A 22217-nucleotide genomic window follows, 5' to 3' on the forward strand; every position below is an offset into this window, starting at 1 on the left:
CCCTCCGTCGGGCCCATGGCCTCTGCAGACGGAGTCACAGCATATGGAGACCTCCAGATGAGCCTCCTGGGCCCCTGAGGCGGGACACCCCCAGACTCAGCAGCAGGGTCAGCTGGGGACAAATCCCCAACCAGCACTCCTTGGGCTCCTCCCTGCTGGAGCCAGCTCAGACCGGTTCGAGCCAGCCTAAGTCAGTGCTGGGCCCTCCAACCTGGCAACTTGTCGTCATGGCAACCTCAAACTGGAGGCTGCCCGGCTCAGAGCCTGAGCAGGGTCTGATGCACAGCAGGAAGGCCTCGGGCTTGCCAGTCGGGGCACGAGGTGCAGGCGGGCAGGCGTGACACCGCCATGCTGGACTGAGTGGGCCAGTCCAGGGGGCCCCAAGGGGACCCACAGCCTGGCCAGGAACCGACCTGGAGGCTCCGAGGAGTGGTTCCTCAGGAGGTGGAGGCTGAGCAGCCCATTCCTGTCGACCGGGTCCCTGGGGGCCCCGAGGCCAGGCTCTTTGCTCTGCACCTACACAATGGCTGGCCTGAGCCCCCGCCAGTCTCGGACACTGTCCCAGGGGCCCCGTTAGAGTCTGAACCAAGGGCTCATGTGCACCTTGGCATCATGAGGATGGTGTCCTGGCTCCCTGAGGAGGCCCACACGGCTGGCGAGAACAGCCTCAGGTCCCCAGAGGGTGGACCCTGCTCCAGCAGGCCAGGGAGGTGCAGGCGAGATGCAAGACAGGGCCAGCGGCCAGCACAGGATGCACGCCCAGCCTCGGTTGCCCGTGCCCAGTCTCAGAGGGGACAGTAGCAGGGAATGTGACCCTGGCTCGAGTGGCTGTCACCCTCCCAAACCCCGAAGGCCACAGTGGGTCTGAGGCTGGACGTGGCCTTGGGAGCCTCTCTGGGTGGCACATGGGATCAGCCACCTGGGCTCCCCTGGGCACGGCGGCCCGGGGCTGGGGGGGTGGCCCGGGTGGGACAGGGCGGCAGAAGGACACATCCTCAGGCGGCAGTTTGTGGAAATGTTTTAATCAGAGGATTCTTAGATACAGTGGTTAATCTATTGCCCACAATTCCTTACTAATTATTAGGCGCCTCATGCTGGGAACACACTCTCTCCCCTTACAGTAGAAACAGGATGATCACATTTCATAGCTCTCGTGTTACAAGATCACATCTTTGTTAAGCCAAGGACTGTGGCACAAAAGGACATTTCATTAGCCAAAGTCACGACAGTTTGCTAGAAACATCAGTTACTTCAGAATGCTTTAACTAGAAAATAGATTGAATTTCCATATATATTAACCATATACATGTGTAACTATTTCTAAGTGTAGTCAGTCATTACAAAATAAGACATTCTGGGAGAGGGTACAAACACACGCCCGCTGAACCCCCGTAAGGCCCTCTGCGTTAGAAATAAATCATGGACATCCAACCGAGAGCTCAGCAACCGACACACGTCCCGCTGAGCAAGGGACAAGGCACAGGGACCTTGGGGCCACCAGGTGCTGACAGCTTGAGGGCTGCAGGTTCCTGGGGCAAGCCAAGGACCACCAGCCCTCTCGCCCCTTTGGGGGTTACCACCCTCCTCATTCGGGGTGGAGCCACAGGCCACTCAGTTCCGACAATAAGGGTCCTCAGGGTGGGAGGGTGAGGCCAACTGGTGCAGCCTGGCTCCAGGCCTCCGGTCTGGTCAGCACTGTGCTTCTGGTACCTGAACGAAGGCCAGGTACCCACCTCACCAAGGCTGGGATGTGGGACACTGGGCCTGTCCCCCTCTGCTACTTCCTGTCTCCATATGGCACCTCCCTGCTGAGCCGGGCCCCAGGCCCACTTCCCACCAGAGCAGCCAGCAGCTCTGGGAGGCTTGCAGTGGGCTCAGGGTCCGGGCCACTTTCTGAGGACAGTGGCTTCCGTGGGCAGCCCAAGATCAGAATGGTTCAAGAAAGAGGAAGAGTGTGTGGACAGTGGCCCTCACAGCTGCTTTCAGGGTGTCCTGGCGCCAGGGACCACCCGCGCCAAGGGGTGGAGGCTGACGGGGTGAGCATGGGAAGGCTGTGGCCACGACATGCAGAGGCCCGAGGGCAGCCACTGAGGCCTGGGCCAGCAACACACTGCCAGACGGGAGGAGGCCGCATGCCCCACCCATGGGGAAGGCGCCATTGCAGTGGCCCAGCCACCTCCAGGGGCCTGCGCTGGGCACTGAGGGTGAGCTGCTTGGACATGGTCCTCACGGCCTCGACCTGGCCTGGATTTAGGCACCTCATCCTCCTAAATGCCCGGGCGCACTTTGGAAGGGTCTCGACACCAACTCCAATGTGACTAGATCTGCACTCTCTAGCACCCTACGGCCCAAAGACTCGGGCGGGGGACAGAAACCCTGGACACACACCGTCTCTGTACACAGCATTATTTACAAAGGACCAGGACGAGCGCAACACAGGGCCTGGGCGCACCCAAAGTGCAGACAGTGAGCCGTGCTCAGGCCGAGGCTGGTGCTCTGCAGGGCCTGCAGCCGAGCGGGGAGGGCCGGGCAGCCTGGCCGCCTCCTCACACTTAATGATGATAATGCAACAAAAACCTTTATATAAACAGTTTATTTACTCTAAACAGCAACACAGACAAACGCCATATAAACACAAAGGAAGTGATGCGGAGACGAGGCGCTGGCTGACTTTGGATCTGGGGCTCGTAAGCAACACAACCCGGGTTCTGCAGAGAGAACGGTGCGGCGGGAGGGCCAGGCGGGGTCCTTCCTCATGCAGCCAGCTGGGGCCGCGCAGCTGACCGGGAGAAGCATGCCGCGTCCGCGAGCGGGCACCGAGCGCTGGCGGCTCGTCGAAGTATAAAAGTTTATAATTTTACAGCAGTTGAAATACTGACATCAATATTAAAATAAAAGCAAGTTTTACATAACAATCAAAAATACAAAAGACTGAAGGAAGAGACCCTGTATGAAAATCTGGGCAATTCAGCGAGTCGAGAACTGTGTACCAGTGGCGGAAATGGAAAATGGCGCCCGTCCAACCCTCCCCCGGTGACTAGTAATTGTACAGAGCAACGTTAGATTTGCAAAAAGGTTGTAAACAAGTTCTTGCCAAACCAATCCCTTCCTTTTAGATGCCGCGAGGTCGCTGCTTATGAGGGTGCAAACTTCTTGGCCTGTGCTCGAACTCTCTTCTCGTATTCCACTCTGTTTTGGCTGAGGGGTCAAGAGAGAGACACGTTAGAAGGGGCAGCGGCCCACGGGGCCTGCACCGGGAAGCCCGCAGCCAGACACTGTCCCCTGCCTGGCAGGCCCCGGGGTCCCGGGTGCAGAGACGACAGAGGCTGCCTGCCGGGTGGCGCCTCGGCCCAGTAGGGCCTGGGCGACAGGCCTGCGCTGTGGGCGCCGTGAGGTGCAGCCTGGCTGGAAGTCCACTTGTGTAACCAGTGACCAGGGGCTTCCTCTTTAAGTTTCAAACAGCATCGTTTGGGAAAGAAGGTAGATCGCTCGGCACTATCCTTTGCTTCAAAGTAGACACAAACTTCTGGTATTTTCCCCGTAGGGCTCTTGGTCCTGAGCGCCAGGTGCGGAGGTCGGGCAGGACCTCGGCTGGGACGCCAGCATGAAAAGTGCCACCTGGGAAAAGGGGGCCGAAGGGGCAGCATGCGCTGCCAAGGCTGGGGGATCAGGGTGACTGCAAACAACGGGACACGATGACATTTAGGGACAGGGCTCCTTGCTGCGGCGGGTCAGGGTCTCAGCCAGCACCTCAGGGCTGGTGTGGAACCTCCTCGGAGCCCAGGCTCCCAACAAGCACGCGGCCTCTCGGAGCGGGGCTCCCAGCCCTCGGCACAGCCGTCACCTGCGGCCTGGGAACGGGGCTGTGGGACAAAGGGCCACCGTAGGATTTCCGTCAGCTCCACCCCAGCACCGACGACGGCTCTGTGCCCCAGGGCCCTCCTCGCCGGGAGAGGCTGGAAACCTGCCCGAGCGTGCCCTGTGCTGGCACAGCGCCAAGGCGCACACTAGCCCGAGGCCAGTGTCAGCACGACGCCCAGCCCCTCTGGGGAGCGAAGGCCACAGGAGTAGCGTCGGCCACCGGGCCATGCTGCGGACAGTCTGTGCGCAACCCAGCTCCCTCTGAGGGAAGCTTCCGGAAGGGGCCGTGTCAGACATGAGGCCCCAGGGCAGACGGCAGTTGGATGGAGGGCTCTGGAAGGAGCAAGCAGGAGGAGCAGAGGCAGCCAAGTGCGGTGCTGCCGTTTACCAAGTCAGGCTGGGGACGGGCCGCTGGGGCACCTGGCAGTGTGGGACACGGCCTGCGACCTTCCAGAAACGCGAGAAAAGAGATCTGAACTCTTCAAGCATGTTTCACAGAAGGGGCTTTAAAGTGGATGCTCACATGAAGATGGTCCCAGCCCTGAGCGAGGCTGGAGCTGCACAACCGACAGCTGGGCACACGGCGCCACAGGAGTGCCATCAAACCCACAGAAAACTCAGGACAGCCCAGCACGAGGGCATCACGTCCACACCCGATGCACACCGGGGCCGGCACGCTCTCTGAAGGCCAGAGGGGACGCTTGCAGCTTTGCAGGCCTCGTGCTCTCCGCCCAACGGCTGAGCTCAGACAGTGTAGACCAAGCAGCCTTATTTACAAAGCAGCACGGGCCACCAGGCCCACTGCAGACAGATGTTGTGGCAGAAACCACATAGCACCCAGCCCAAGGGTCAAGGGGGGAGAGTGGCTGGTGTGCAGCAGCCATGGGGCACGCACAGATTGAAGCGGAGCTCCACCATCACTGACAGCCGTGCCCCGCTGGCTGGGGGTCTCACAGAGGAGACTGAAGTCTGAAGTGGGGGCAGCCAGGTAGAAGGCGGGACTTGCTGTGGGTGCCGGGGGTGCAGGCACATGAACTTGGCCCCTGCCCAGGAGCGTCTTGCCACCTTAGCCACCAGGGGGCGCACCTGACCAACACCTGGGTTGGGCTCAGGGACCCCAAGCCACCGGGGCCAGCGGCTGGAGGTGCTCCATCTCCTGCACCCTGGCACTGCTCCTCTCAGCTGGACTCAGGGCGCTTGCGTGCCCGCTGCTCAGAATGGCCCGAGGACAGTTCCAGCCTCAGCGCTCACCCGCTGACCAGCTCCAATGCCAGAAACACCCTCGTGGAAGGAACAGGCCCTGCCACCCTCTCCCCTGTGGATCTGCCCCCTGGGACCCAGGTTCCTGACTGTGGGCAGATTGAATAGCGGGGGTCAGAGTCCCCAAGCTGGTGTAAGGCCCCCACCAGACCAGCCCAGGAGGCTGGCCACAGGGCCAGGGTCATCCCCACTGTCCACTCAGCCAAGCGCACAGTGCCATCTTTAACCAGCGTTCACCTCAGTTGCACCAGGCCATCCTCCTTCAGTATGGACAGTGGACGCGGGACCACAGGACTCACCTGGCCACCGCAGTGTCACGCATGACAGGGCTGGGACGTGAAGTGGATGCCCAGCTCCTGGGTGGGGATGTCACAGCAACTGGGTGACCAAGAGCAAGCCAGGAGTGCCACACCCCACTGGACCATGCCCATGGGAGACACCACACCCAGGTGGACCAGGAAGAGGAGCAGAGGGGGCCGTGGTCTGGGGTCCCTGGGAGAGCCAGGTTGTTGGACACACCTCCTACGCTCACTGAGGCACCGGATTTGCCTGGCCATAGCTCATCAAGGGGCCAAGTGGCCAACAGGAGCCCATGTCCCCTGACCTCTGTGCCTCCTGCACGCCCCTCGATGACACTCCTGCCACATCAGCTCTGGCCACCCGTTCCTGCCACCACAGGCCCCCTGCGCACGCAGCTCCAACTGCCGACACAGCCTGCCCTGGCCGCTTCCTCCTCGGATGCCTCCCCTTCGCAGTGCTGACCCCGGCTGCCACCCGCGTGAGCTCGAGTCTCAGGGCCTCCCTCCCTCCCAGGCTGCCAGGAGCGGCAAGGACTGTCCCCCAACTCATAGCTTGCCTGCCGCTCCCCTCTTACGGGCAGCCTTGACCGGACTTCCAGGAAAGGCCGTGCAAGCTGACGAGAGGTCGTGGCAAGCAGGACGAGACCGCTACTAACCAGTAAATTGTGTAGGCCTCTGCTTGAGCTGGATCTTGGATATTTGGTTCATTTAGAAGTTCCTGTATTCCTAGTAAGATCTGTGTGAAAGACATAAACAAGGCAGGGGGAGGTCAGCAGTGTGAAGGGCACAGTTCCAGGACGTCGGCCTCAGATACTGACGACCGCAGTCCTCTGGTCCCGGAGGAGGGTCGAGGCCAGCCCCTGGCGCTGCGTACCTGCTTAATCGTGATGGCTGGCCGCCAGTCCTTGTCTTCCTCGAGGATGGACAGGCACACCGTGCCCGAAGGGTACACATTTGGGTGGAACAATGGTGGTTCAAATTTGCCTGGACCACAGAGAAGAAAGAAAACATGTTTTCTGCGGCAGCTGTTGTCCTAAGAATCATGCCTTCCCCAACAATGCCCCATCCCCTCTGCTGGGCACCTTTCTGGTCACCAGACATTTGGCCAAGAACCATTAAGAGTAAAACCAATGTGGCCACAAGGTGGGAGGAGGTGAGAGTGGTACAAGCGTGCGCCCTTCTGACTTGGTGTGAAGCCATGTCCCTCCCCAGGATCCTGCCCCGGGATGGCAGGCAGCTGGAGCACGGGGCCCCAGGACGGCCTCCCCGACATCCCCCCAGCCGGCCTGGACTCAGCAAGATGAGGAGGGGCTGCCGCAGCCGTGGAGGAAGCTCCTGGGCAGTCACACCCTTTCCATGTAAGCGGCCACTTCCAAAGCAGGCCACCCTGCTTCAAAAACAGAAGCTCTTAGGATCTCTTGCATTCTTTTTTTTTTTTTAAAGTTTATTTTCTTTTTAAAACATGAATACATGTAGGGGCTGGCCGAGTGGTTGAGTTCACATGCTCTGCTTTGGTGGCCCAGGGTTTCACTAGTTCGATCCTGGGCGTGGACCTGGCACGGCTCATCAGGTCATGCTGAGGTTGCGTCCCACGTGGCAGAGCCAGAAGGACCTACAACTAGAATATACAACTATGGCCTGGGGGGCTTTTGGGGGGGAAGAAGAAGAAGAAAGAAGGATCGGCAAGAGATGTTAGCCCAGAGCCAATCTTAAGGAAAAAAAAGAATACATGTAGAAAATTTGAAAATATGAAAGAGCAAGAAAAAAATTGCCATTAGCCCCACCCAGAGACTGTTGACCACAGCTGACATATTAGTACATTTCCCACCTTTTATGTGGGTACTTTTCCCTTTATTTTTAAACATTAAGTTATACTAGAAAAGTGCAGCAAATCTAGTACAACTTGACCAACTACCAAAAAGCGAACACACCCACTAACACCAACGGCTTCCCGGAAAACTCCCCAGACACCGCCCACTCCGCTCACCCTTGTCCCAACCTACAACCCCAGCGAGGACTCCTCGGCTGCACACACAGACTTGCACAAGGACTCCTTGCTCTGCTCTCGTGGGTCACACGTGTCGCTGCAAGTGCTGTGGTCACTCACTCCGGCTGCTGCACGGGCGTCCACTGGGCGAGTGGGCGCCCCACAGGCTTGGCCAGCGCACGGCAGGCACACACGTGCGCTATTACGAACAAAGCTGTGAAGGTTCCTACGTGTGAATTCTGGGGCACGTGCATGTCTAGGTGAAAACGCTGGGTCACAGGTGTCTGCAGCACTTGAGCAGACACTGCCGGTTTCCACAGCGGCTCTACCAACTTACATCCCACCAGCAGGGGCTGAGTTCCCACTGCTTCACAACTCTGCCTACACCCGGTGGTGTCGGTCAGGAGCTTCAGCCACCAAAGTTCGATGAACAGTGGCTGCCTCTCGTGGTTCTAATATGCATTTCCTTTCATTCATGCACCGCACCTGCTCCTTCATTGGAGAAGTTCTTGTTCAAGTCTCTTCACATTTTCCCACTGAGTTGTCTGTTGTTGATCTGTAGGGGCTCTTTATATATTCTGGATACAAGCCCTGTATCAGTTAAATGTCTTGCGAATATCTTCTCCAACTCTGAATTTGCCTTTTGCTCTTTTAATTGTACTTTTTGATGAACATAAGTTCCTAATTTAATCTGACTTATCTTGTTTCTTATCCTGAAAAGTGCACGAAGGATGAATACCCGCATCCACCAAGCCCCCCATCCCCACTTCCAGTCACCCGCTGGCTTCCCTCTATCCAACAAGGTCACCCTCCTGACCTCCAACACTGCCCATCACATGGCCTGCTGGCCTTCAAGAGGAATCCGGCACGAACTCCTTTGCTGGCTCCCCACTCAACATCAGTTCAGGAGATTCATTGCTGCCGTGCGTCCCTGGACGTCCTTCCTCCTTGCTGCTGCAGACCCGCCATCTATTTACCCAGTCTACTGTTAACGGACACTCACACTGTCTCCAGCTTTTGGCCACTACAGACGGGGCTGTCCCAAATATCCTTGCCTGTGCCTTCTGGTGAGCACGTGGATGCACTTCTACTGAATGTTTACTTGAGTGGAAGAGCCAAGGCCCGGGGGAGGCAAAACTTTAGCTTTGGTAGACACAGTAGATGGCTTTCTAAGGGAAATTTTCAAAATTTGCAGGCTCTCCAGCAAGCACCTGAGGTGCGCTGCCCTGCGCCATCCCCCCGCCCCGGTGGCCTGCTCATCCACTCTGCAATCATAATCTGGGACTCTCTGGTGAGAAGCTGGGCTTCTTTTCCTATGCCGACTGGCCAAGAGGAGAGCTTCTTTTGTGAAGAGCCTGTTCAATCTAATGATTGTTTGCCTTTTTCTTACTGATTTGTAGATGCTCTTGATATATTCAGGATAAATACTGATGTGTTTACACAATCTTCTCTCTTCTTCACTCTCACTGGTGTCTTTTGGTGGGAGATGGTCTTAATTCCAATGTAGTCCAATTGATCAGTTTTCCCCTATGGGGGAAAAAGCACTTTCTGTACTTCCCGGGTTAAGAAATCTTTGGCTACCCAGGTCATGAAGATATCCTCCCGCCTTCCTCTAAAAGCTGTACTGTTCCACCTCTCCATTGGGCACCACGACTCGTCTGCAAGGCTTTTGTCTGTGGCAGAAGACAGAGATGGAGTTCTCTTTCTCCACGGGATACTCCGTTGACCTAGTCCATCTGTTAGATACCACCTTCTCCCCTGCACCACAGGATCACCTGCGTCACACGCCAGGCCGCCACACGCCTGTGGTGCCTCTGGACTCCGCTCTGCAGATCCGCAGCTCGAGGACCGTGCCTCTGGAGCAGGTCTCCACCTGGTTTACGCCTTGCCCGTCCTGCTACCGGGTCTGGGCACTCATTAGCCAACGAGCCTCACAGCCCTTCCCTCCTGGAACCCCAAAGGCCACAGCTATTCTCAACACTCTGCATTTCCCGTATTTTAGAGTTTGCGCGACAACTTCCTCAAAAACCTGCTTGGATCTGACAGGGATGACAATGAACCTGCAGAGCGGCTTGGAGAGACCTGGCGTCTTCACAACACCGTGTCCTCCGACCTGTAACCGTGGCCCACACCGCCAGGCATTCAGGCTTGCCTCACCTTCTTTCAGGAGCCTTTCTCAGTTTTTAGTATAGAGCTCTTGAACGTCTTTTGCTGGATTTATTCCAAGGTATGTGATATGATTGTAAATGGTTTACTTTGAAATCTTTTACGTATCGCAATTATGCAAAAATACATTTCATATATTAATCTTTCATCCAGCAACCTTACTAAGCGGACTGAGAGGAAGGCCACCCGGTCTCAGTCCTCCTGCCCCACCCTTCTTCTCCTTGCCTTGCTGTGTCTGCTTGGAACCCCGATACAACACTGAGCAGAAGTGACGAGAGGAGCCACAATTCATCTGATTTTTCTCTTAATTAAACAAAGAAAGAAAGAAAGAAAGTTCTCCTGGGAGACGCCACTGTGATGGAAACACGCCCCTGCCACTTGAATCCCGAGCAGGAGGGCAGACCTCGACAGAGGCTCCCTCACCAGTGCCACAGGCTGGGGAGTGGTAACTCACTTAACTGACCTGCTGTGGACAGTCTATGTGGATTTCCAGCTGCAGAAGGTAAGGGATTCGGGGCCCTGCCCCTCCTGAGATTTGCTGAGCTGCGTCAGGATGGGCTGACAGCAGCACCATTTCCAACACGGCTCGGCCTTTCCAGCCTGCTCCCTTCTCTGGGGGCTTCCATGCCCCTCCGTCCAGGCTGCACATGCAGTTCTAACAGACAACAGATGGGCTGGTGCAGGTCAGGGCAAACCAAACCCTCTAAGGGTGACACTCTGGACGGCGGTCATTCTGCAAGTCTGTCCCTCCCCAGGCTGAGACGCGGTGGCACCTCATCCCCGACGGGCACCGAGGGCCAGGAGGTTGGCAGTGGATCAGAGCCGGGATCTGAGAGATTAGCCTGTTAAGTGCACCTCCCACCGCTGGGGCTAGAAACAGACTTGAATCCACAGCCAGTGCAGGGATCACAGGCTTGGAGCCTCCCCCTGGAGCAGAGCATGACAAAAGCCACACCCCAGGAGGCCTGGGCTCTCTGAGGAGGACTTCACATCTGAGCCGGAACGTGGCTAACTAAGGCAGACTGACTTTCTACAACCTTGGTCTACTCACATTTTGGTGGTGAGGACGGATAATCGTCTTTGAAAAGCATCCGTAGCTTAAACAGTCCTCCTTCCCACGGCGTCTGTGGGAGAGAAAACTGCGATTAGGGGCGCTGCTGGCTGGGCCCGGGAGCAGGATGGAGTCGCTTCTGCGGCAGAGCCCCCTGGACTGCGAGGACCCCACAGAGGCGAGCAGCCCAAGTGTCCCCACCAACAGGACTCTGGGGACCTTAGTGTGAGCTGGAACGTGTGCTCCTTTGGGAGGGGCAGGGCAGGAGCTGGGATTCTGAGAAAACAGGCCCCTGGAGGGCTGGCCCCTCTGACTCTGGAGTGGGGTGAGGACTTGAGTGAACTCAGTGTGTACCTGTTCCCCTAGAGTGGCCGCTTTAGAGTGACATTCTGGGAGGCCCCTCCCTCAGGTCCCACCTGTCCCCAGGCAGCCTCCCAGTACCACAATCCAACACGCCCTGGGAGAGAGGCGGCAACAGCACACCTGCCTTGCCCTAAGACGAGGGGCCAAACATGGGCTTAGCAAAGGCAGGGTGCACACTGGGCCTCAGCAGAGCCTCAGACGAAGGGTAAAGCCAACCGCATCACCTCACGGACAAAGGCAGTCCTAATCCCACGGCTTAGTGCAGGGGGAGGAGACTGCCAGGAAGCACTGAGGCTGAGCTTGCGTGATGTCACAACAGACCATGGGTGGGGGGAGTGAGGTGCTGAGGCCTCCAGTGTAACCCAGGCACCTTGGGGGCATCCTCCTTCCTTTGGAGTCACCTGGAAAGAGCTGTATGTGGGCTCATGGGGGACTCTCACACTCAAGTGCGCTGGTCCTAACTGGCCCAGGCACCCTCGGGGGAGCTGAGGAGGCAACCCCGGGGGCAGGACTGGCCAGTGCGTGGAGGACACGGGGCCCCAGGCAGGCAGCCATCTCAGGATGTGCAGCTGCCCCAGGCTCAGACGCCCCCACAGGAGCACCACGGCGTCTGGGCTGCTGCAGCCCCAGCACACCCTGCAGGCCCAGCCCGGAGCCCCGCGGGGCTCCTCCAGACCCTTCTCCACCCCACCCCCAAGGCTCCTGTGGTCCCAAGAGGTAGCAGGTGCTGCGTGGGAGCAATACCTCCCCATACCTGAGGGGGTCACATATCACCCTAACCTTGTCCCCCCATCTTACGTCCCCCAGGGTCCGCATGACCATCGTGAATGTCACACACACTCGAACTTCTGTTGCTCTGTCCTGCTGCTTGAAACCAACAAGCGGTGGGAGCGTGTGGCCGCGGGTCTCTTACCCCTTTCTTTCCTGGAATGGCGCACTCCCAGTTCATGAGGTTCATTGTGCCGTCGGGGTTTTTTGTTGGGACAGCCACAAAACCCTGGGAGAAAACCACCACACAGCATATCAACCACGGTGTCTCATTCTACCCACCCAGGGTACGAGCCTGTGGCCCACCACCCACCCGCACAGAGGCAATGGCCCCGGGCTGGCAGGCCTCGTCTGCTGTGCTACGCGCAGAAATAAAGCTTTCCTTACAAACGGGTGGTCTTTTCTCCAAGCTTTCCTCTCCTGGGCGAGTCTGCTGAGGGCGATCCCCGACATATTCAAAGTCCCTGGAAGAGAGGGCAGAGTGTGCGATGAGAAAGGGCACACCTGGCTCCCTTGGTCCTTTCACCCCACACCCGGCCCCACCCTCCTCCCGCAGGGGGTTCACCAGGGAAGAGGCAGCCGGCTACTCCTGAGCCCTGGGCCTGCCGGAACACCTCCGTGTGGGGCGCCTTGTCTGCCTGCCTCCCACCCCCAGGGCTCCATGGCACACGCCGTGGCCTCTGTTTCATGGTGACAGAGGTTCAGAGAAGCGAAGCCACACAGCTGCTAGGTGCTGTGCGGGGAGGGGACACCGAGCTCTTCCAGCAGACACCTGCCCATCTGGCCCGCCCTCTTCAGCCACACGTGGCAGTGGGCTAGAGGGACAGGGATCCCAATGCTGTCATCAGACTCCGCAGAACAGCAGAGACAAGGTAGGGACATCCAGAGCACTGGCCCGAGACCCAGGAGGGGCAGTCATGGAGCGCTCCCTGCTGCTAGTGCAGGGATGTGGGGGTGCTATCAGGCCCCCAGCTTAGAATCAGGGGCTCAGAATTCAGATTCGGGTCGAGTCAGGAAGATAACCCTTATCCCTGAAAGGCCACCCAGCGGAAAAGTGCCCCAGGGCAGAGAGTTGTGGCCAAGTGCAGAGATGGCTCCACGCCCCAGCATCCAACAGACCCAATTGTCACCAGGGCCCCAGGCTCCTTTCTCCGCCCCCTCCACCTTCACGTCCCACAGCCTCACCCTAGGACCTGCTGGCACCCCACAAACAATGAACAGATCAAGGCCTGTCTCCTATTTACTTTGGGAAAGTCAATGAAAGGGCGAACAGGCTAGCATGGAGTGCCATGCACAAGCGGAAGACACCTCCGAGGGCCCGGCCCACCTGCCCCCCAGTGCACCGTGGGAGGGGTGCTCACACGCCCGTCATTCCTGGATGTCAGGCTTCTCCTACCATGGCCCCTGCCCCCTGGGACTAGAGACCCTCGAGGCTTGGTGCCTTCAGCCGTTCAAATCAGTGGCCCGGAGCCCTCAGCCTGCGCCGTCTCGAGCTTCCTGCAGGTGAAGCAGCATCTCGGGGGCCACTTACCCAGCAGCACACAGCAGACCCTCAGAAGTCATAAAACTTGCCCAAGAATCAGACCCTGTGTTTGCTGATCTTCAAAGTCCATGGAAACACTGAAGATACCCGCTGGAGGCCCCTCCGCCCCCCACTCCCCTCCTGTAGCTACTCCCGCGGCCTCCCCAGTGCCGCGCAGGCTGACCCACAACTGCCTCAGCAGTCCCACCGCACCTTCTCCCCGCCACCCCCCCACCTGGCCGTCCCGCCCCCAAGCCCCAGACAACACAAACAGTCGCCGTTTGTGCAGGAGGGGTGAGGTCAACAGTTCAGCAGTAGACCAGACGGGCCAGCCCTCCACCCCTGCAGTACAGCCACTCCCAGTGTGGTCCTGGGCAGGCGCATCACCTGGGTGCCCCCTCCCAGGAACTCCGGGCAGGGTCTGCGTTCTGGGCAGTCTCAGATGACTGTTTTCCCAAGAAGCCGGCAAAGTGGAAAGGGGGGGTTTGGGATTGCCATCGCAGCGCCACCAAGAGCCCAGGGCTCAGCCAGCTGGGCAAGTTACTACAAACCCCAGACCAGGCGGATGTGCTGCATTTTCAAGAAATGTGTACACCTATGTCGTCATGAGAAAGTGATAGTCAAAAATCAAAGGCCTCCAGTCGGGAAGCAGGGCTGTCATGCGACAAGAGACAGATGAACCAACTCAGGGCCCGGCCCCCAGCTCCATGCTCTGACCCCAGAATGCACCTTTTAAAAGACTCTGACCTTACCCGACCTCGAGATTAGTACAAAGTAGGTAATGCCAAGCTTGGACCCAACTGAATTTCTCTTCGCCACCACCCATCCCAGAATTCTGCTCTGCCCACGTCCCACGGGGTGTGATGTGACCACTGAAGCTCACACCCACCCAGGGTCTCCTTCCCTGGAGGGCACGTCTGTCTGGAATACCCAGTTCTTCCTGCAACACAAAATCAGGAGCCAGCAGCCAGGAAGCAGACAAGCACTGCCGCCCGGAGTTCACGAGAGTAAGTCCCATGCTGGGAAACGCTGGGTGCCTGGAGGTCCACAGCAGGACCATGGGATGGCGACACACTGGGGATACGGAGGCACCCTGGTTTCAAATGGTGGCTGGGTAGGCCACTCGAGCCCAGCCTGCAGAAATCAGGCAGGATGGTCAGGAACAGACGAGCCGCGTGGGCCAGTGGGGGCGGGGAGCCTGGGCACTGACCATGAGGGCCTGGTAAGCCACTGTGAGGACCCGGTCTTGCACAGCAAGGTGGGAAGCTGGCAAGGTCCGGGGCGGAGGAGAGCCCCAGCTGGCTTGTCTTTAAGGATCTCTCTGGGATGACTAGCTGCGAGGCCAGAGGCTACGGCTGAACGTCCTGCATTTGTACAAGTTTCTCAAACCCGTCACTTCAACCAGTTCTGCCAAATGAAAGGACCCAGCTTCATCGCCATCCCCAACGGCAACACCCCTCCTTTGGAGGCTTGAGGGCGCAGCACATACTAGCCCCCAAAGTCCTCCTGCCCCCTGCCCGCTAGCTTCCCCCACCGGAGGGGCACACACAGAATGGTCTCTGCAGCAGGTCCCTCACCCCCAGCCACGGCAAAGCAGACAGTACGGGCTGGCAGCCCAGCCCTGCGGCACTAATAAACACAGAAGTTCAGCAACCAATACAAGCAGTTGTGGAAGTGAGATGCAAGATCCTACACAAGTCTGAGCTGGGACAGCATCAAAAAGACCGGCTCCATCACCAGGACAAAGAGCCACAGGTGCACACCTGCACCGTCCCAGGCCTAGGTGTGGTCCCAAGAGGATGCTTCCACTCCCACTGGCCTCCTGGTGTCCAGGAGAAAGTAGCCAATTTGTTACATTTTAATTACAACACAGAAACACTCCTTCAGAATCCCACTTAAAATGCAATCTTCTTCCCCAACTAACAGGGGCACTTAAGGAGCAGTTAAGTGTCCCCAGAGACTTCAGAGCAACAAAGCTACAAAATGCAAAGATAAAGGTCTTCAGGCAAAGCAGCGGGGCCTGCCCTCCACCGCACTCTAGGGTCCCCAGGGTGGGCTGTACTTAAACTGCTCTTCTCAAATCACGCTCTGCTGGCTGACAGCACAGACCTCAGAGCTACTTACTGGCTGCATGAGGGCGGTAAGGTGCTCATCTACCCCAACCTCAACTTTTCCATCTGTAAAACAGGTGACGGACTATGACCTCACAGGTTTGCCCACGATGAAACTGATACTGGATTCAAAGCCCTGGAAGGGCCTTTCCTACCCAAACTCGAACTCCCCCAAGGGAGATTCCAAGGGGAAGGCTCTCACTTCTCCTGACCCCAGCACCCTGCAGGTCTCCTCTTCTTGCCAGACATACCTCCCAGGACCCCGAGCTGTTTCTGAAGCAAAGTCCCAAACCCTAAGACTCACCAGTCAAAAGCACAACAGCATGCAGACTTCACCCCTAAACCACCCCAAAAGGCGGCAAGCAAATCAGGACAAACTTAGAACCCATGTCCCTTTTCTGCCGGATAGGTCCTCAACCCAGAGGCTGTGTTTCCTTAATAGCAAGAAACATGAGGGTAACAGTCTTTACAAGGAAACAAACAAATAGCCAACTTTGCAAATACAGTAACAGTAACTTTGCAAACTGAGGAACTAAGCCTATTTTCAAATCATACAACCCAAACCAGCTAATACAGTGATTCCGGGGCGACGACAGGCCGGGACGGTGAACGCAGCTAATCATCCCCTCCCTTCCTCCTACTCACGTAACTACCAGTTCCAACCTCCGCTCAACTGGTACAAAGCAACCTCCGAAAGAAAACTCTCCCTCGAGTGAAGCGCCCATGTTCAGTGTCCCACCAACTGCAGGTGGAGCTCTTCAGAGGCGCAAGAAAACTCACGCTTGTTGTGATTTTCAGACATCAGACACCCCCACCCTACCCCCCGAGCCAGCGATTCTGCCATCCAAGACTTTTAACTCCCGGTGCCGCGCACTGTCCCCCCGCTGCAGAGCGCCACAGGTCTGCGCGCAGTCCCGTGACCCCGGAAACCAGCCTCCCCGGTGGAGGCGGATCCGCGGCGGGGCGGCCGCCCTCCGGCCCGGCGCCTGTCAACACTGGCCGCGGCTCTCCGCTCTCCAGAGCCCCTCGGGCCCCGCGGCCCAGCACGCGCTCTCCCGCCTTCCAAAGGGAAAGTGATGGGAGCCCGGGGCCGGGCCGCGAGCCAGGCCGGGCGCAGGGGGCCGCGAGCCGCCGAGGCCGCAGGCTCGGGCCTCAGGGCTCCGGCGGGCCGACTCCCGGGCGCGGCGCCGCGGGCCAGCCGGGCGGGGCGGGGGTCCGGGCGCGCGGCGACGGCGAGTCGGGGCCGCAGGGCCGGGGGCGGACGGGGCGCCCGCCGGGCCAGGCCCGACGGCGGCGGAGGCCCCGCGCCCGCACGCTGCCGCCGCCCCCCCGGCCGTGCTCACCTCGGGCGGCCGCGGCCCGGCGAGCGAGGCGGACGAGGCGGCGGCGGCGGCGCTCCCTTTGTCTCGGGACTTCCCTCCCGAGCCCGCTCCGCGCGCAGCCCGAGCGCTCCGAGGACCCCGCGCGGGCGGGGCGCGGGCGGGGCCTGCGGGAGCTGCCCGCCGCGCGCCTGCCCCGCGCGCCGCCGCCACCGCCCCAGGAGCCGCGCCGCCGGCTCCGTCGCGCGCCACCCGCCGCCTGCGCCCCACCGCCGCGCGCCCGCGCCCCGGGCCCCGCTGGGGAGCCCGGCCCGGGGGCGGCTTTCCAGTCAGGCGGCGTCCCGGACACCTGCTCCCTTAAAGGAGCCGCGTCCCCGATGTGAGGGAGCGTCTGCAAACTCCCCTTCGCGACGCGCGCGTCCACTCGAGGACACGCCGGCGAGCCTCGCGGGGAGTGGGAGGCCGAGATCTCCAAGGGCTCCGCGGATGCCCCGCGGGCACCTCTCCGGGCACGGGTCCCGGAGGTCTCCTGGGGGCTAGGGCCCGGGGCCGGGGGGCAAAGGCCACTGAGGCCTAAAGATCCCCCGCAGCGTCGCAGGACGGTGACGATCCCCCGAGTGCGGCGCCCTATGAAACCCCTTTCAATTGGCCATTTCGGGGCCCTGGGCGGGGCGTCCGTCGAATCCGCCCAATGAACTGACCCGGCACAGAAGGCCGAGTGCCGGCCGGACCGACGGGAGGAGAAGTGCGGACGCTCCCTAACCTGGGGCTGGCCGGGGGGAGGGGCGCCGGCGCTGCGGGCGGGGGAGGGGTGGGGGAGAGGGATGGGGGTGGGCCGGCCCGGACCCCGGCCCCTGCAGTCGGGGCCTACGGTCCACCCCGAGCCCGCAAGCGATGCTTTCCCTTCCCGGCCTCGCCGGGAGCCTTCCCGTCGGGCTGCCCCCATTCCCTGGGCCCAAACCCCAGCTCTCGGGGCGGAGAGGGCGCTTTCCAAGGTCAGCCCGCCCCGCCCGCGGGCGCTTTGGGATTAGGCGGGGAGAGTGTCCAGCGCCCCACCCGGGGCAGCACGGCAGTGGAGAGCTCCGGGGGGCAGGCTGGGGCCGCTGGACAGCAGAGGCGACTCCCCTGTGTTCACTCCTTTCCCTCCTTTTTCCTTTCCTCCCTCCTTCCATCTCCCTCCTCCTTCTTTCACTCCATCTTCCTCATCTTCCTCCATCTCCCTCTTCCCTCCTCCATCCCTCCCTCCATCTTCCCCTCCCTGTCTCCTCCATCTCCCTCTTTCCTTCCATTTCCCTTCTCACTTCTTCCTCCATCTCCTTCCATCTCCCTCCATCTCCCTCCTCCCCCTCCTCCCCACTTCCTTCACTTCTTCTTCCTCGACTCCCTCTATTTCCTCTCCTCCCTCCCTCCGTCTTTCCATCCCTCCCTCATTTCTTCCCCCAGAGTTTTCTATTTGGCACTGTGCTGAGGCTGTTGGCTTCCCCAGGGGCAGGGACCATAGGTCTCGTGTCCAGTGGCCCTCATCTGGCCCAGTGTTCTCAGCGGGTGCTCGGGATGAATTCCATGTGTTCCCAGCCATCCTGTTATTCTGGCGGAATAAAGTGGGGGTGGCCACAAGCCCTGAGATGGGGTGTCTAGTGGGTTTGCTGGCTCTGCTGGGCTGGGGAGGGGGTCTGCCTAGGGTAACTCCTGGTCAACAGTGGCCCAGAGAGAGGGCCTGGCTATAGTGACCACGGTCTCAGGTGACAAACGCCAGAGGGCCCAGCCCTCTTGAGCAGAATGTGAATTCCAAGTCTCTCCCAAACTCTGAACTCCAAAGGGGCTGCCCACTCCTGGGTCCCTACAGTGACCCAGCATGGGCCTGGCCTGGGGACTCTGCCTCCTTCTGCCTGTCCACTGAGACAGCTGCAGTTCTCAACCTCAGAGTACCAGGGTCTTTGGGGGCTTGTCTGAGACACCCGTCCTCTGGGCCCCCAGCCCTGGTTTGCCAGCTCCGAGCAGTCCTGGGAGCATGCATTTTAACAGGTGCCCAGGTGAGCCTGCACACAGCATGTGGTTGCTTAGCTACACTTTAAGAAACCTGCTTCTGGGGCCAGCCCTGTGGTGTAGTGATTAAGTTAATGCTCTCCACTTCAGTGGCATGAGTTCTTGTGTGCAGGTCCCGGGCATGGACCTACACCACTTGTCAGCCATGCTGTGGCAGTGACCCACATACAAAGTAGAGGAAGATTGGAATAGATATTAGCTCAGAGTGAATCTTCCTCAGGAAAAAAGAAAAAAAGAAAAAAGCCATCTTTCTGGTGTGGATGCCAGGAGGCTTACACAGGGGTGTTTGGGGAAGGCACCCAGCAAATAGCAGTGGCCAGTAAAAGGTGGTAGCCATTGCTGGAGGAAAGAGAGGAGAACCAGGATCTACGTGGGCTTGGCACAGTTAGGGAGCAGAGAGAAGGCAAGGCTGGCCAGGTCAGGGGGTTTGGAGGGGTAATGAAGGGTGTAGTTTGTGGAGGCAGATGAGATGTGGCATGTGGTTGTGGAGGGCCTTGGCCCGATCCTGTGGGGTGTGGGGAGCCGTGGAGCAGGAGACACAAGACAAGGTCCTGCTTCCATGTTTGCGTGTGGTGGGGGGACACCTGGAGATGGAAGAGATGTGGCCTCTCAGCCCTGCTTGCTGAGCTCCACCCAGCAGAGAGAACTCACATCCTGGTGGGAAGTGGTGTGAGGCCCCAGGCCCCCTTGCCAGGAGGAGTGTAGGGATTGGTGGAGGGAGGGTGGGGCACTTAGGTGGAGGGTGGGTTGGACAAGGGCAGGGGGCAGGCAGAAGGCCACCTCAGATCTGGTATCCTCAGCCCAGAAGACTTCTGTGAGCAGCCTGCACCCCCCACACACGTTCTCACAGCCACTCAGTTGTCCATTCATTGGTCAGTTCACAAACATTTATCCAGCACTAACTTTGGCCTTGAAGAAGCACACTGCCCTGTTGTAGAGGGGGCCACATAGCAGGGGACAGGAGGCAGCATCCAGGAGCAGCAAATGGCCCTCCACTGACAGCCAGCAAGAAAGCAGGGACCTCAGACCTTCAGTAACAAGTTGAATGCTGCCAATGCAGGAGGCGCCAAGTCTCAGACAGGGGCTGGAGAATGCAGCCCCAGCCTTGCGAGACCCTGAGCAGAGGACCCCCCAAGCCCGGGCTCCTGATGCCCAGGAACTGAGATAATGTGCTCTGTTTAAAGCTGCTAAGTGTGTAGTGATTTGTTACGCAGCAAGAGCTAACTAATACACCTGGTTTAGACAGGGCAGTCAAGGTGGCCTCTGAGGAGGTGACGTCCAGACTGAGATCTGAAGGGGGAGCAGCACCCAGCTGTGGGGAGGGCTGGGGGAAGAGCCTTCCTGTGGAAGGCATGGGTGGTGGGGTGAGCGGTGGGATGAGCAGGAACTGCCCCTGTGGCCCAGGCAGAATGAGCAGGGAGGTGGGGTTGGGGGATTGGAACAGACCTTACATAACATCTCCCGTGTGCTGGGCGGTTTGCTGTGTGTACAAAGTGCAGCAGTTCCATTGGGAGACAGAGGGGAGTTGATTGGGAACAAAGGAGAAACTGAGGCTTGGACAGGGTGAGGGCTTTGTACAGAATCCATGAACAAAGCCCCAGGGAAGGATTCTGGCTGACTGTGCCAGGTCATGTGCCCACCCTGTGGGAGCTGCCTGGAGAAGGGCAGGACTCCCAGCTCCCCTGGGTGCCTGCTGGGGCCAAGCTGTGAGTACCCAGGAGGTTTGCATGCAGGGGCCGCTGCTCCAGGGGAAAAAGGAAGATGATTCACGTGCAGAAGAATGAAGCTGCATCCTTCCCTCACACCACATACAAAACTGACTCAAAACCTAAGAGCCAAAACCCTAAAACTCTTAGAAGAAAACATAGGGGAAATTTTCATGACACTGGATTTGGCAATGGTTTTTGGAATATGACACCAAAAACACAGGCAACCAAAGAAAAAAATAGAGAAATTGGGCTTCATCAGCATTAAAAACTTCTGTGCATCAAAGGATACTATGAACAGAGTGAAAAGGCGACTCACAGAATGAGAGAGCATATTTGCAAGTCATGCATCTGGTAAGAGGTTAATATCCAGAATATAGAGAGAACTCCTACTACCTACCAACAAAAAACAGACAGCCCACTTCAAAACGGGCAAAGGGTCTGAACAGACATTGCTCCAAGGAATTTACACACACAGCCGTCGGCATACGGCCAGATACGCAATAGCACAGCCACCAGGGAAACGCAAATCCAACCGCAGGAGGTACCACCTCACACCCATGAGGAGCCCAGAATCGACAAACAAACAATGAAAAAGCCCCAGAAAATAACAAGTGTTGTCAAGGACGTGGAGGAATAGGAAGCCTCGTGCATTGCTGGTGGTTATGTAAATTGGTGCAGCGCTGTGGAAAAGTCTGGAAGGAGGGGAGGCCCAGGGCCTGGGAGGGACTGGATCTGTCTCCCTGAGCTCAGGAATGGTCCATGGAGGGTGAGGAGCCCCAGCTTCTAGCTCTGGGGCGTGCATATGGATTGCAAGGGGGCACTGGGGAGGCGCTGGACCCATGGCCACCGTCCTCTCTCCACAGCTTCTCTCTCCTCCTTCCCAACCCTGGTGTCCTCTGCTTCCTCCTCCAGGCTCTGGTGCCATGCTGCCCTTGGGCTCTCCAGTGGCACTGAGGACACACCCTGAGTCTCTGAGGGTCCCCCCACCCTGCAGCCCAGCCTCGCCAGGCTGACCCCTTCACAAGATGTTCCTACGTAGCAGGGACCCGCGATGACTCTGGTTCATGACCCCATTCCAAGGGACTCCCCTTGCAAGCTCCGAGAGGGAACCCTCTGACCCCAAAGGGCTGGGGCACCCCTCAGACCCCCTGCCTGGCTCCTCAGCCCCTGGCCTGGCCCTACAGGACAGAGAGGGTACCCCCAAGCTAGGATGCTGGGGCCATGTGAAGGTGTCACGTCCCCCTCACCTGTGCATGTGTGAACCTGGTCAGAGGTCCCCGAGCTCACTGATCCTTGTCCACTGGATGTTTTTGTACATTAAGATAGAGGAGGGAGCAGCCTGTCCCCTGCCCCTTGAGCTTGATGGCTTCTCCATGCCCCAAATAAGAAAGGAAGATGGTCATTGGATGCCTGTCAATGCCAACGGCCAATTCGCCACTGTCACTCAGAGAGGCTGTGACCAGGCTGGGTTCTCAGAACCTGGCGGTGGACAGACATCCTGCTGTGTGTCCCTTGCAGCTCTTGGTGGGGAGGGACGCTGTGAGAGGGCAGAACTCCATTTCTGCTCCGGCCTGGACAGGAGAGAGCTGGCCGGGAGAAATATCCAGTCATCATGACCTGCTGTGAGTAGAAAATAAAGGGACTGCCCGGCACAGCTGGGATGTCCCCCCAACCCCAGTGCAGAAAGAACCTGGCCCTAACTCAGGGTTTGGCCCCCAAGTCCCCTGAGACAGATGGAAGACGGCAAGATGGACT

The 22217-nt window shown here is 58.8% G+C and overlaps 1 protein-coding gene across 2 annotated transcripts; it reads right to left on the minus strand.

Annotated features, from left to right (window-relative positions):
* Positions 1 to 1006: 1006 nt before the first annotated feature.
* On the minus strand, positions 1007 to 16899 carry UBE2I (ubiquitin conjugating enzyme E2 I). Of its 2 annotated transcripts, none has more exons than XM_070567094.1 (7): positions 16732 to 16899; positions 12143 to 12219; positions 11901 to 11984; positions 10625 to 10697; positions 6295 to 6404; positions 6077 to 6156; positions 1007 to 3198 (listed from the first exon to the last, which is right to left on the minus strand). In XM_070567094.1, exons 2-7 carry the CDS (start codon positions 12206 to 12208, stop codon positions 3135 to 3137), a joined length of 477 nt encoding a protein of 158 aa, XP_070423195.1. In that variant the 5' UTR covers positions 12209 to 12219; positions 16732 to 16899; the 3' UTR covers positions 1007 to 3134. The 2 variants fall into 2 exon arrangements, with proteins under 2 accessions (XP_070423195.1, XP_070423196.1); XM_070567095.1 differs by lacking the exon at positions 16732 to 16899 and adding an exon at positions 14167 to 14684.
* Positions 16900 to 22217: the final 5318 nt, after the last annotated feature.

Source organism: Equus przewalskii, chromosome 12 (assembly GCF_037783145.1).
Source record: "Equus przewalskii isolate Varuska chromosome 12, EquPr2, whole genome shotgun sequence".
Taxonomy (NCBI): Eukaryota; Metazoa; Chordata; class Mammalia; order Perissodactyla; family Equidae; genus Equus; species Equus przewalskii.

Coding starts and splice junctions, on each gene's coding strand:
- UBE2I (XM_070567094.1), bottom strand. CDS start 12,208: ATGTCGGGGATCGCCCTCAGCAGACTCGCCCAGGAGAGGAAAGCTTGG. Junction 6,405..10,624: donor TCCGTCCTCACCACCAAAAT/GTGAGTAGACCA, acceptor TCTGTGGTCCAG/GCAAATTTGAACCACCATTG. Junction 6,157..6,294: donor CAGCCATCACGATTAAGCAG/GTACGCAGCGCC, acceptor TCTTTCACACAG/ATCTTACTAGGAATACAGGA.